Source organism: Vanellus vanellus (genome assembly GCF_965231255.1).
Source record: "Vanellus vanellus genome assembly, chromosome: 5".
Lineage (NCBI taxonomy): Eukaryota > Metazoa > Chordata > Aves > Charadriiformes > Charadriidae > Vanellus > Vanellus vanellus.
The window spans coordinates 49,564,257-49,578,610 of record NC_138910.1 but is presented as its reverse complement, the minus strand read 5'-3'; the positions used below and the strand labels follow the sequence as shown (position 1 = coordinate 49,578,610).

At 46.8% G+C, this 14,354-nt stretch overlaps 1 protein-coding gene across 1 annotated transcript in view; it reads left to right on the top strand.

Annotated features, from left to right (window-relative positions):
• Nucleotides 1-14,354, top strand: part of LAMC1 (laminin subunit gamma 1) — a gene marked incomplete at its 5' end in the record, with an annotated part of 72,617 nt that extends 58,263 nt beyond the window's left edge. Inside the window, 12 exons of the mRNA XM_082483620.1 lie at nucleotides 315-493; nucleotides 654-810; nucleotides 4,509-4,714; nucleotides 5,137-5,216; nucleotides 5,626-5,763; nucleotides 5,958-6,102; nucleotides 6,673-6,822; nucleotides 7,242-7,356; nucleotides 7,712-7,911; nucleotides 8,144-8,302; nucleotides 8,825-8,924; nucleotides 11,302-14,354. Of these exons, the coding sequence (XP_082339746.1) occupies nucleotides 315-493; nucleotides 654-810; nucleotides 4,509-4,714; nucleotides 5,137-5,216; nucleotides 5,626-5,763; nucleotides 5,958-6,102; nucleotides 6,673-6,822; nucleotides 7,242-7,356; nucleotides 7,712-7,911; nucleotides 8,144-8,302; nucleotides 8,825-8,924; nucleotides 11,302-11,558 (1,886 nt within the window). The 3' untranslated portion in view covers nucleotides 11,559-14,354. The remainder of the gene's footprint in view (nucleotides 1-314; nucleotides 494-653; nucleotides 811-4,508; nucleotides 4,715-5,136; nucleotides 5,217-5,625; nucleotides 5,764-5,957; nucleotides 6,103-6,672; nucleotides 6,823-7,241; nucleotides 7,357-7,711; nucleotides 7,912-8,143; nucleotides 8,303-8,824; nucleotides 8,925-11,301) is intronic.

Sequence of the window (14,354 nt, the reverse complement as noted above, 5' to 3'; positions counted from 1 at the left end):
CTCAATATCCCTGCCTGTAAAGAGCAGAAAAACTAACTGCAGTTGGTTACAATGAAATGGGGTAGAAAATTATAATGCTTTGTAGGAGAGGCAATAGCAACACTGTGAACACATGCAATGAATGTTGCGTCCAGCTAGACAGAGTGCCCTGCTCTGTGTAGAAGCTCCCTGATCAGGAGCAGGGCTCCAGCTGTGGGTTTGTGTCCTTCTGCTCTTGCAGATGTTTTAGGGTATAGAGGGTATGCTCTCGCCCTGTGGGTCTTAGGGTGTTTCTGCCTCTTCTCCAGTCTGACTGAGGTTTAACTTTACCGCAGCCTGCGACTGTGATCCTGAGGGTTCGCGCTCCTTGCAGTGCCGGGAGAATGGTCGCTGCGAGTGCAAGGAAGGCTTCGTGGGGAGCCGCTGCGACCAGTGTGAAGAGAACTATTTCTACAACCGCTCGTGGCCAGGCTGCCAAGAGTGTCCGGCCTGTTACAGATTAGTGAAAGATAAGGTAAGGCCACAAACGCCACTGTTGGTACCACTGGAGACGGTGGCACGTGCCCACTTGTGGAGCGGCTTTTATGCCCGTGGTTGGCTGGTGCTTGCTGAAAGAAGAGAGGTACAAGGTGCTTTGCTCTGTGTTGTAGCTGTGCTCTGTCCCTCTCGTATAGGTAGCGGAGCAACGAGAGAGGTTGCAGGAGCTGGAAAATCTTATAGCAAATCTGGGTACAGGAGAAGAAACTGTTACTGATCAAGCCTTTGAAGAGAGGTTGAAGCAGGCAGAAAGAGACGTTATGGAGTTGCTCCAGGAAGCGCAAAACAGCAAAGGTGAGTTGACCTGATCAGGCATGGACCAATGTGAAATGAGCTCTTTGCTTGATGTTCCTGTTCCCTTTGAACACAGCATGTTTTATTTGAAGCCTGTGCTGTGCATCAGGACAGACAGCTATTTCAGATAGCACTGAGGCAGTGTACATTATTAGCAAAACAATGGTAGCTGTGCTTTTATCCCTGTTGTTCTCCCAGTGGTCTCTGTTGTACATGCAAAGTAAAGATCTGCCTCCAGCTATGTACAGATATGTGTTTTATGTTACCCTCTTCTCCGGATGCAAATGAGGTTTCTACTTATTTGTTAAACAAGCAGAAGACTTTCCAATATATGTATTTATTATGCTTATAAATTTGCTCAGACATCTGGATAAAGCAGTTCTTGCTTGGATATTATCAGCGATCAGAACGAAGGCTTCAAAATCCCCCTGGCAAGCTTAATTATCCCGCCATAAAGTGTATGATGTTCTGAAATGTGCTGTTGTGGTGGTCTGTAGCTATTTTTCCTGTTAAACTCTGCTTCAAAATGATTCTTGTACTGTCACCTCTACCATTGAATATCTGTGAGCGGGAAGTTAAGCAATGTGACACTCACTTTTTTTTTTTTTTTTTTTTTTTTTTTTTTTGAAAAAGCTGACGCACATCTAATGCACTTGCTTAGGAGGATTCCGGCCAGTGGGAATGATCACTGAAGCTCTTCTCAGTTTTTGCTGAGGTAGCTTTATGCTGCCTGCTTGGCATCTGTGCTGAGATAATAGTCCCATGTGGAGGGGTAGGAGGGTGAGGATTTGAGAAAGGTGAGGGAATGGCTTGAGTTTTGTGGTGGTATTTTTCGTCTTTCTTTCCACCTCTTAGAACCATGGAATCATTTAAGTTGGAAAAGACCCTTAAGATCATCAAGTCAACCGAACATTGCCAAGTGCACCACTAAACCATGTCCCTAAGCACCACATCTACACATCTTTTTAAATACCTCCAGGGATGGTGACTCCTCCACTTCCCTGGGCAGGCTGTTCCAGCTTGGTAACCCTTTTGGTGAAGAAACTTTTCCTAATATCTAATCTAAACTTTCCCTGGTGCAACTTGAGGCTGTTTCCTCTCATCCTATCACTTGCTACTAGGGAGAAGTGACTGACCCTTACTTCTCTACAACCTCCTTTCAGGTAGTTGTAGAGAGTGATAAGGTCTCCCCTCAGCCTCCTTTTCTCTAGACTAAACAACTCCAGTTCCTTCAGCTGCTCCTCATAAGATTTGTGCTTTAGACCCTTCACCAGCTTTGTCGCTCTTCCCTGACTAAGAGGCAAGTTAAATGCAACAAAAACTACCCTTGCAACATCTGTACACACCTGTACCATTTGTGGTTTTCTACTTGTAGTAGTTTGTAGTATGTTTTTTAAATGTGTCAAATGTTCATGTTCAATGCTTAAGATGTGCTGCAAGAGTTACCTGGTGGTCTAGAGATTTGGGGAAGTTTAAGGGGGCTCATAGGTCCTACAGATTGGAGAACCAAGGCTCTATCCTGCTAGCTTTTGTCATCCCTTTGGTTTGGGGAGGAGTTTGGGGTAGATTTACTATTCTGCACACTTTCTAGCTGTTGCATATGGAGACTGTCTGGCTTGGGAGTAGCCACCATTGCCCAAAGTGGGCAATAACATACAGAATCAGAGAATCATAGAATGGTTTAGGTTGGAAAGGACCTTGAAGATCACAGAGTTCCAACCCCCCTGCCATAGGCAGGGACACCTCCCACTAGACCAGGTTGCCCAAGGCCACGTCCGGCCTGGCCTTCAACACCTCCAGGGATGGGGCCTCAACAACCTCTGGGCAACCTGTTCCAGTGCCTTACACCCTCAAAGTGAAAAACTTCTTCCTAATGTTTAATCTAAACCTGCCCTCTTCCAGTTTAAAGCCATTCCCCCTCATCCTATCGCTACGTGCCCTAGTAAAAAGTTGTCCCACCTCTCCTGTAGGCCCCCTTTAGGTACTGAAAGGCTGCAATAAGATCTCCCCAGAGCCTTCTCTTCTCCAGGCTGAACAGCCCCGACTCTTTCAGCCTCTCCTCATAGGAGAGGTGCTCTAGCCCTCAGATCATCCTCGTGGATCTCCTCTGGACATGCTCCAGCAGGTCCATGTCCTTCTTATGTTGGAGACTCCAGAGCAGGATGCAGTACCCCAGCTGGGGTCTCACGAGAGTGGAGTAGAGGGGCAGAATCACCTCCTTTGACCTGCTGGCCACACTTCTTTAGATGCAGCCCAGGATACAGTTGGCCTTCTGGGCTGCAATCGCACATTGCTGGCTCATGTTGAGCTTCTCGTCAATCAGCACCCCCAGGTCCTTCTCTGCTCTCCAGCCATTCCATGCCGAGCCTGTATTTGTGCTTGGGATTGCCCTAACCCAGATGTAAGACCTTGCACTTGGCCTTGTTGAACTGCATGAGGTTGGCTTGGGCCCACCTCTCCAGCCTGTCCAGCATGGCATCCTTCCCCTCCACTGTGTCTACCTCGCCAAACAGCTTGGTGTCATTGGCAAACTTGCTGAGGGTGCACTTGACCCCACTGTCTGTGTTGCCAACAAAGACGTTGAACAGTACAGGTCCCAGTACCAACCCCTGAGGAACGCCACTTGTCACTGCTCTCCACTTGGACATCGAGCTGTTGACCGCAGCTCTTTGAGTGCGACCGTCCAGCCAGTTCTTTATCCACTGAGTGGTCCATTTGTCGAATCCATTTCTCTTCAATTTAGAGACCAGGATATCATGTGGGACAGCGTCAAACACTTTGCACAAGTCCAGGTAGATGACATCAGTTGATCTTCCCTTGTCCACTGCTGCTGCAGCCCCTTCGCAGAAGGCCACCAAATTTGTCAGGCATGACTTGCCCTTGGTGAAGCCATGATGGCTGTCACCAATCACCTCCTTGTTTTCTGTGTGCCTCAGCATAGTTTCCAGGAGGATCTGCTCCATGATCTTGCCAGGCACAGAGGTGAGACTGGCTGGCCTGTAGTTCCCTGGGTCTTCTTTATTTTCTTTTTTGAAAATAGAGGTTGTGTTTCCCCTTTTCCAGTCAGCAGGAACCTTGCCAGACTGCCAGGACTTCTCAGATGTGATGGCTACTGGCTTAGCAACTTGATCTGCCAGTTCTCTCAGGACCCGTGGATGTATCTCATCAGGTCCCATGGACTTGTGCACCTTCAGATTCCTCAGGTGGTCTCGCACTTGATCTTCACCTCCAGTGGGCGGTTCTCCTCGTCTTTGCGTTCTGCGTCATGGGCAGTGTGGCTGCAGTCCTTGCCAGTGAAGACTGAGGCAAAAATACAGCCACACTGTTCCTTCATCTCTGCTTACCTTCTAGGAGTTAAGCTAAAGAGAATTCAGAAAGCAGATGTTTCAGAGGAGCAGCTCTGCTGTGTTTTTTAAAGTTAGAGGTGAAACATGATTCTGAACACAAAATCCCCCATCCGAATCAGTTCCAACACCCAGCAGGATTGTCATATTAGTAGTTAATGACTTCTCATTTCTCATATTTGGTGCACATTCTGATGATGACTTTGATCTCAAGCTGACTTATGAAATGGCTTTGCTGGTCCCCTTTCAATAGGGGATTATCCTACCAACTTGTTCCCTGCAGTGGTAAGCTGCTGCTCCAGCTTCTCTTCCTGCTGTAATTAATTTTGCTTCCTCTCATATCATGTGTTTCAGATGTAGATCAGGGACTCATGGATCGTCTCAAAGACATAAACAGCACACTAGCGAGTCAGCTCAACAGGTTGAGGAACATCCAGGGCACAGTGCGGGAGACAGAGAACCTGGCGGAGCAAGCCCGGGTGCGGGTGGAGGACACCGAGGACCTGATCAGCTTAGCTTCTGATATGCTTGAGAAGGCAAAGATGGCAGCTGACAATGTGGTGAGTGTGCTGCCAAGATCCCATATGGTTAGGAGACGGCCTTTCCTTTCTGTGCCCTCTGGTGTGTTTCTCTGCTTGTTCTCTCTTTCATATGGCAAATTTGCTATGGAAATGCCTTCTACCCTACCCAAGATCATGGGAAATAAATGAAGGAAGATCACTAGTATCTGTCATAGATTGTGTCTTAGCCCTTGCTCAAAGAAACCAATGTAAGAATCCCTAAATAAATATCAGAACCTTTGTTTTTAAGGGATAACCAGTGGTGGAAACTGCATGGGCTTAAGAAAAAAATATAGCAAAGTCAGAAGTAGGTTAGACACGTCTCTAAGCATTTAGATCATGACAATAAATATTTAAAGCAAAGATGAATAAAAGATGAAAAAAGACCTTTAAGATTTTTTTCTTTCTTTCTTTTATTCCAGTCCATTACACCTCCAGAGTCAAGTGGGGACCCGAACAACATGACTCTATTGGCAGAAGAGGCCCGTAAGCTGGCTGAAAGGTATGCTGTGGCAAGACACGCTCTTCATGGGCCCGCATTAGGGACCTGCTCTTCCCTACAAGGGAGAAGCAAAATGTAATTTGCTTGATATAAAACGTACGCCCTTTGCTGAGCAAGAGACTGGCACTGTGGGTGTGCATGCCTATGTATCACTGAGGGCAAACACTAGATATGTAAGTAAGGGACATGTACAACTGTCGCAGCTGATCTCATGGGCACTGCTGGAGTGACGCTTTGGCTGTAGAGATGGTCTCAAACAGTATCTTCCATTGCCAATGTTTCAGCATCTTCCATATGCAAAATCTGGGTGAAGGAAGGAAAAAGTAAGAGAATAAAGTCTGGAACTGAGAATAGAAACCACTGGCTAACAATTCTAATGGTGTTATTTTTCTTCTGTAATCTTGTCCAGACACAAAAAAGAAGCTGATGAGATTGTTCGCATAGCCAAGGCAGCAAATGATACTTCCACAGAAGCATATCAACTGCTGCTGAAGACCCTAGCTGGAGAAAACCAAACTGCAAATGACATTGATGAGCTCAACCAGAAGTGAGTCAGTAACAGAAAATTGTTTTTATTTCCTGGCTTTAGAGCAGTGCTTAAAACTAAGTCACGTTGTGTAGCATTGTATGCTTTGGGTTTTATGGGAGTTGTCTTTCAATTTCTTAACCTCTCTACTCTCTTAATAAGTTCAGTTCTACAAAAAAAACCCGTAGCGTAACTGGATCCTTGGGGATTTTCAGGTATAATCAAGCAAGGAACATTTCTCGAGACCTAGAGAAACAAGCCAACAAGGTGCTTGCAGAGGCAGAGGAAGCTGGAAACAAAGCCCTACAGATCTATGCTAATCTCACCAGTCTGCCTATCGTGGATTCCACGGGGCTAGAGGTATGTGCCAGAAGCATCATGCGCAGTTTTCTAAAGGTCAATGAGGATAAGCATTATAGCAGTGTGATAGGTTGCTGACATACCTTGTATGTGCTCTGCTAAGGTTTCTCTGCATAAGAACAGTCTGTGGAATTTTTGTCCATCTTAGGCATAATCCAGACTTGCACATTTCAGCTTTTATGCAGGAAACTAAATATGTAAACCCCCACCTCCTCCAATCTTTGAAGGACCAAAAAACAGTGAAATATCTGCCAAACATCTTGCCTTGAACAGAGAAGTGCAGAAATTTCAGTTCACTCTGAAGCCTGCAGAGCTGCTCCCTCTCCTGTGCTCACTGTAGTGCAGTAGATTTTCTTGCACGTGGAACTGTTTGCAACCTCGTCCTTCATTATACTGACCCTCATGGTATTCAGAGCTTTGAAGGCAGTGTTACAACTGTAGTTGTAAGAGGTGGGAACCCATCATAGCTTCTGCCTGTTTGACTGTTAAAAACTACACTGTGTTTTGCCACCTGTTCAGAAATTCTTTAACATTCAGGAATCTGCATTTGTTTCTGATTTCCATCTGCAGAATGAAGCAAATAAGATCAAGAAGGAAGCGGAGGAGTTAGATCAGCTAATTGCCAGGAAGCTAAAAGATTATGAGGACTTGAGAGAAGACATGAAAGGAAAGGAGCTAGAAGTAAAGAATCTCTTGGAGAAAGGGAAGACAGAGCAGCAGGTCAGTTCTGTTTTGTGCAGGCTTTTGTTCCCTGGAAAAAAAAAAAACAAAGGAAAACAAGTAGCTGGCCACATATGATAGATTTGGTCTTATTCAGTCTTATCTTAGCGCTGTTTGTTACTTGCAAGAATACTGAAGAATGGTCCTGGAAAGGATATGCAAAAAGCTGGTAAAAGCAATGGCACTGAGGCTACATGGGAGAATAGGGGATGTTTGCCAGGTGTGGTGTCATCTTTGTATTCAGAACAGTATTCCAAAAGTACCAAAATTCACCTGGTTTTGGAGGAAGCATTGCCACTCAGGGATGAACGCTGTTCTGTATAGTGTTGGTGTTTCAGGCTGACCAATGCTTTTTGATACACCTAGATGGTTATCCTTCGAAAGGTAAGAATATGTGGATGCATGTCATGTCTCTTTAGACTGCAGACCAGCTCTTGGCTCGAGCAGATGCAGCGAAAGCCCTGGCTGAAGAAGCTGCTCGGAAGGGCAATGGGACACTACAGGAGGCTAATACCATTCTCAGCAACCTGAAAGGTAAAAAAAAAAAACCACGCTTGCGGTGAATCCTTCAATTCCTGTGTGACAAGTCACTTGGCTGTAGGGTATCTTGGTTAAACTGGTCATGTTATTGCCGGTACCTAAGTGTTGGGTGGGTTCTTTTGGCTATTTTTTTCTTCAAAGAAAAAAAACAAAAGGAGATTTCTAGTCACTGAAAACATTTGTATAAGTTCCTTATTTAGTGTCAGAAGATTTGTAATAGGGAGAGCTGCAAGCATATACTGCCCACGCCCCAGAATGTCAAGGTGGCAAAGCCTGGGTAGCTTGGTCAAAGAAGCATCCCAAGGCTCTTCTGCAGCAAGACATAAGAATCTGTTTTTCCCTTTCTTAGATTTTGATAAGCGAGTGAATGATAACAAGACAGCAGCAGAGGAGGCGCTGAAAAAGATTCCTGCCATTACCCAGACTATTGCTGAAGCCAACAATAAGACACGCCAGGCGGAGCTGGCACTTGGCAATGCTGCTGCTGATGCACGTGAAGCCAAGACTAAAGCAGATGATGCTGAGAAAATCGCTGGTTCTGTTCAGAAGGTGAGTCCTTTGCGGTTCTGAAGCCACCCTCCCTGAGATATTGGTGTGTAACTGTGTAAACTCCTCTGTTCCAGTATTTCATGGTGAACCCCACATGCTTCCTGCTGTATTCCCCACCAGGGAATGCAAAACGTGGCATGATAGGAAATCGGTACATTTTGATGAAAAGGATTGAAGGAAGTTCTGCACCTTCACCACCTTTTTTCCATACTATTCCTCTTGTTGGCTGTAGAGCGCAGCTGCTACCAAAGCTGAAGCTGACAAGACTTTTGCTGATGTGACGGGGCTGGCCAGAGAAGTGGATGACATGATGAAGCAACTACAGGATGCAGAAAAAGAACTGAAACGGAAGCAGGATGATGCTGAACAGGATATGATGATGGCAGGCATGGTAAGAAATACTGGCAGGTGGCAGCAGTGGCAAGAAGGTGCCTTCTCCCTGCTGTCCTGGCAGTGCAAGCTTTTTTCTCTGCTGTCCTCCTGCAAAGACAGCACTGGGTCCAGCCAGTATTCAATCTCTTCCAAGTTTTAAGTGGGACTGAAAACATGAGACTCCCAAAGGAGGCATTAGCATAGGTTCCCCGCTGGAATTTGAGAGCCGGTTTTCTTAATGCAACACTTCCCTTTTATTTTAACTGAAACCTGGCTGCAACCCTATTGACTCTGTACTGACTTTTCATGCAAAATCGTGCTTGGCTATTGGGGATCTCCATCCTGAAATAATCAGAAAACTGATTATTTGAAGACTGTCAGTCTTTGCCAGTGCTGTGATAAAGATCTTCGGGGGTGTTATCCTGGAGAGAGGTGCTAGGGATGAGTGTGACTAACTGCTGGGGCAGATGTGAAAAGGAGAGGAGGCAGTTTCGTAATCCCTATAGCTTTGTTGAGCTCTCATTTTTTTTATACCATGCAGGCCTCGCAGGCTGCCCAGGAGGCAGAAGACAATGCAAGAAAAGTGAAGAACTCTGTGAACAGCTTGCTTGCCGTCATTAACAACCTGCTGGATCAATTAGGTAAGACTGTCTTTAATGTGCCTTATGCCTTTGAGTGTTTCAGCTCCCTGAAAAAGCTCAGGTGGAAGAAGGGAGTTTACAATAGGTGGAAGAAGGGGCTGACCATTTGGGACGAGTATAAGAGTGCTGTCAGGGTGTGCAAGGATGAAACAAGGAAAGCCAAGGCAGCCTTGGAATTGAACCTGGTGAGGGATGTCAAGGCCAATAGGAAGGGCTTCTTTAAGTATACAGGAGACAAAAGGAAAACTAGGGAAGTGTGGGCCCGCTGTTGAATGAGACAGGTACCATGGTGACAGGCTGAATGTCGTCTTTGCTTCTGTCTTCACTGCTCGGGCCAGTCCTCGGGAGTTCCAGGCTTTGCGGGTAACAGAGAAAGTCTGGAGGAAGCAAGACTTTCCCTTGGTTGATGAGGAGCAAGTTAGAGATCAGTTAGGTAAACTGGATATCCACAAGTCCATGGGGCCTGATGGGATGCACCCGTGAGTGCTGAGGGAGCTGGGGGAATTCATTGCTGGGGTGCTCTCCATCTTTGAAAGGTCCTGAAGAACAAGTGAGGTCCCTGAGGACTGGAGGAAAGCCAGTGTCACTCCAGTCTTCAAAAAGGATGACCTGGGAAACAACAGGCCAGTCAGCCTCACCTCCATCCCTGGAAGGATGATGGAACAGCTTGTTCTGGGTGTCATCTTAAAGCATCTGGAAGAAAAGAAGGTTATCAGAGGTAGTCAACATGGATTCACCAAGGAGAAGTCATGTCTGACTAATCTGATAGCCTTCTATGATGGGGTGACTGGATGGGTGGATGAGGGGAGGGCAATGGATGTTGTCTACCTTGACTTCAGCAAGGCTTTCAACACTGTCTCCCACATCATCCTTAGAGGCAAGCTTAGGAAGTGTAGGTTAGATGAATGGACAGTGGGGTGGCTTGAACAGTGGCTGGCAGATAGAGCTCAGAGAGTTGTGGTTAGTGGTGCAGAGTCTAATTGGAGGTCAGTAACGAGTGGTGTCCCTCAGGGGTCAGTACTGGGTCCAGTCCTGTTCAATATATTCATCAGTGACCTGGATGAAGGGATAGAGTGTACCATCAGCAAACTTGCTGATGACGCAAAACTGGGAGGGGTGGCTGACATGCCGGAAGGCTGTGCCACCATACAGCGTGACCTGGACAGGCTGGAGAGTTGGGCAGAGAGAAACCTTATGAAATTCAACAAGGGCAAGTGTAGGGCACTGCATCTGGGGAGGAATAACCCCATGCATCAGTACAGGTTGGGGACTGACCTGCTGGAGAGCAGCTCTGTGGAAAGGGACCTGGGAGTCCTGGTGGACAACAAGATGACCATGAGCCAGCAATGTGCCCTTGTGGCCAAGAAGGCCAATGGCATCCTGGGGTGCATCAAGAAGAGTGTGGCCAGCAGGTTGAGGGAGGTCATCCTTCCCTTCTACTCTGCACCGGTGAGGCCGCATCTGGAGTACTGTGTCCAGTTCTGGGCTCCTTGGTTCAAGAAGGACAGGGATCTGCCGGAGACAGTCCAGCAAAGGGCTACAAAAATGATTAGGGGATTGGAACATCTCTCTTATGAGGAAAGACTGAGGGACTTGGGTCTTTTTAGTCTAGAGCAAAGAAGACTGAGGGGGGATCTTATTAATGCTTACAAATACTTAAAGGGAGGGTGCCAGGGGGATGGGAATAGTGTTTTTTCAGTGGTGCCCAGTGATAGGACAAGAGGTAACAGGCACAAACTTGAATGTAGGAAGTTCCATCTGAACATGAGGAGGAACTTCTTTGAGGGTGGCAGAGCACTGGAACAGGCTGCCCAGAGAGGTTGTGGGGTCTCCTACTCTGGAGACACTCAAAACATGGCCCGGATGCTGTCCTGTACAACCTGCTGTAGGTGACCCTGCTCTGGCAGGGGGGTTGGACTAGATGATCTCCAGAGGTCCCTTCCAGCCCTGACCATTCTGTGATTCTGTGTTTCCTGCTGCCTGACGTTGCAGTGCTGGCAGCTGGCTTGGTGTGCTGGCTACCCTGATGGTGCTGTGCCACGAATCAAATGGGTCCATTTGCTTCTAGAAATGAGGTTTGCGTGTTTTCAGCAAGGGTCTTGTTTTTTGGGGTTTTGGTTTTGTTTTTGGTTTTTTTTTTTTCCCCTGGGGTGGCTTCAAAGCTTGTTGTGCACTTTTCTGTGAGCTGAGGACTGTTGTTGAGGCAGTGAAGGTATAACTCGTTTGGTTGGTCCTGTTTTAAATGCTGCGTCTAATGCAGAGATGGCCTAATAGAGATCTCTGTCTGCATATGGGCTCAGCTGCGTAAGCACCCAAAAACAGTGTGTCAGAGTATTTTTTTTTTAATGGGCTTTGCTGTTTACTTTTGGCTTTTCAGGGCAACTGGAGACAGTGGACTTGAACAAACTGAATGAGATTGAGGGTACCCTGAACAGTACCAAAAAACAGATGAAAGATAGCAACCTGGACCAGAAAGTTTCTTTCCTTGAGAGAGAAGCCAGGAAGCAAGATGATGCGATACAGGCCTACAACAGGGACATTGAAGAGATCCTGAAGGACATTAGCAACCTGGAAGACATCAAGAAGACCTTGCCGTCTGGCTGTTTTAACACCCCGTCCATTGAGAAACCCTAAGGGTGCGCTGGGGGTGGGGAGTATTCCCCTGGTGAGCCGTGGAGCGGTGGTTTGGCTATGGAGTGCCTTAACACACATTACCTTCTTCAAATCCCCAACTCTTTGCTGCTCACAGCCACTGTTTTCTTTTCAAATCAGGATAAGATGAAAGGTTTTTTTGGTTGTTGGTTTTTTGTTTTGTTTTGTTTTTTTTTAAAGAAGCAAATTAAATATCCGTCTTTGGGCATCAAAGGGTTTTTTTTATATAAACTGTCTTCCTGAGCACTCCGCCTTTGCCCCTCTCTCAGACACAGTTTCCCTTTGATTAGTGCAAGGATGAGAGATGCTCTGGACTCTTTATACTGTGGTTCAGAAATAACCATGTGAGCTGTATACAGCAAGGCAAAACTAACCCTACCTTTCTCATCTTTTCTCCCCTCAACTGTAAAATCCTTGGCCCCAGAGCTCTCTGTCCCTATGAAGGAAGGGGATGGCTACCAAAGTATTACTGTAATGGCCAGTATAGCTGCACTCATTCAGATCCCTCTTCCCAATTCTAACCCTGTGAATTTTTTTTTTTTTTTTTTTTTATCATTAACTAGTGGCCAATCGACAGCATTGGTAGCCTTTGACAAAATAGCTGAAGCCTCTTTCTGAAATGCTTTCTGTGATGATGCATTGCTCTGAGAAAAACGCAGCCTCTGAGAGGAGCTCTGTGGGAAGATGGGATACTGGTGGAGTGGTAGGTCTTGCCAGCCCCGCTCCTGGTCTGTGGAGAAGTTTTGGGTCCGGTCTGTAAGCAGACTACCTGCTTGGGTAGTCCAGGCTGGGGAGTGTTGAAGCCATGAGCTGTGTTCCCATCTGTAGGTGTTGCTATCGAATTGCCAGAGAATATTTTTTTTTTTTTTTTTAGGCTATGAATGTCTGATTGGCAGATTAGTTTGTTCAAGCAGCAGAAGTCTTGCTGAAGGGAAGAGCTGCCATCCAAAGAGCTCTGACACCTGCACTGGCCTTCATGCTCAGTGTCTTTGGATGGGGAAGGAAGGGGAAATGCAAGTGGAAATGTAAAGGTCTTTCTCCCGGTCTTTTTCCTTAAGGACAGTGGCATTTTTATATCTCCTGGCATTGCTCTCGCCTTTTGCCTGTTTTTAAGCTGGCAGAAAGAGCTGGAGTTTACTGGTGCCCTCCTTTTTTATTTTTTTTTTTTTTCCCTACCAATCTCCTAGTCATAGTAAAGTCACCACCGCACAGGGACTTCAGGCCAGGCTCAGGTGGCAGTTCTGCCTTTCACACCGTGACTGCCACCTCCCCGGCAGGCTCCCTTCCCTGGTAGTGCCTCCCAGCTGCTTGCTGGTGCTGGGTGGGAGTGGCAGGGAGCCCCTCGCTCCTCCTCCGGCCCTCCTCTGAGATGAGAGCATCCTCTGTGGCTTCCTCCTTGCCTCCAGCCTGGCATCCCCCCCGCCCTCTCCTGGAGATCCAGTATATATCTATCCTTAAACACTATGCAACTTCGTACGTTTGCGTAGCGGGGAAGAAATTATTATCTGACACACACTGGTGCTATTAATTATTTCAAATTTATATTTTTTGTGTGAATGTGATTTTTTTTCCGTTTTTTTTTTATCATGATTATAGTGTGAGGAAGTCTCTTGTGTGTGCGTATGTGTGTGTAAATATACTCAGCCATATTTCCAGAGTGGCACAGCCTGGCCTCCTCTATGTGCTTTCCCCTATAGCCATCAGGGTGCTTGCACCATATATCACTTCTCTCCATATTATCCCCTTAGAGATTGGTAGATGTCCTACCTGAGCTCCTGCTTTCTTCCCTCTCCTGTATCCTCGGCACCTGTATGGGCATCAGCAATAACCACTTTGCCCGTTGGGTGGATGCTTTCTATCCCTCCCTCCAAAGCCAGCCCCAATGCGTGGTGTTGACGGTACCCCGTTTTGTGGCCCTTGTCCCTGGGGACGTTGTGCCAGGAGGAGGGAAGGGTCTGTGGCTTTGCAGCTGGGCTGTGTGGAGCTGTAGCGCTGTCGGGAGGCCGGACCCAGCGTTGAGGTGGTCAGAGAGCTGGATTTGGGGACATCTTGATACCACTGTGTGAGGCGGGAGGCTTGGTGCACCCATGGGAGCAGTGCTGCTGGGCAGGGGGTGTTCCCAGCAAACCCCGCATAGCTCTTGTTCCCCTTCTCTTAGAGATCCTTACAATTTACCAGCTTGGGATTTCCCAATGCCTGCAAACTTACCTAGTACCTGGAGGAGAGCTTACCTGTGCTCACCCACGTGTGTGGGACTTTGAGGTCAGTGTCTTGGCCGGCTGCTCTGGTCAGATGGCTGGCTGTAACCGCGTCACCTCTCTGCCAAGGCTGTGAGAAGAGCAGATGCGAAGATGCACGCATGCCCTGGCTGACCTCAGGCCTAAGGTTTCCTGCTTTCTTCTCGCTCTTTTTTTTTTTTCTTAAGCTGTTTTTAACAGAATTTTATTTTTAAATAAAAAAAAAATCTTTATAAGCGATCTCTTAATCACTACTGCATTACAGCCATTATTCATTGTATAAGTCCAGTTATTTCCTTTACGTAATGTGATGATGCACCAGGTGCTGGTGGAGTGCTGGATGTCACGGGTAATGCGTGACAGTCCCTTCATCACCTTATTCCTGACTGTGGCCCCCTCAGTACGTGCCTTCACTCCAGCTTTTTGCCTTAATCTGTGGTCTTGCTGTCTGGGGCAGTGAACAAAATGCAACACTTGCAGTTTTTATGTATAAAACAGTATTTCTTATTTATAATAAAGTCTGAATATTTGTAACCCCTTA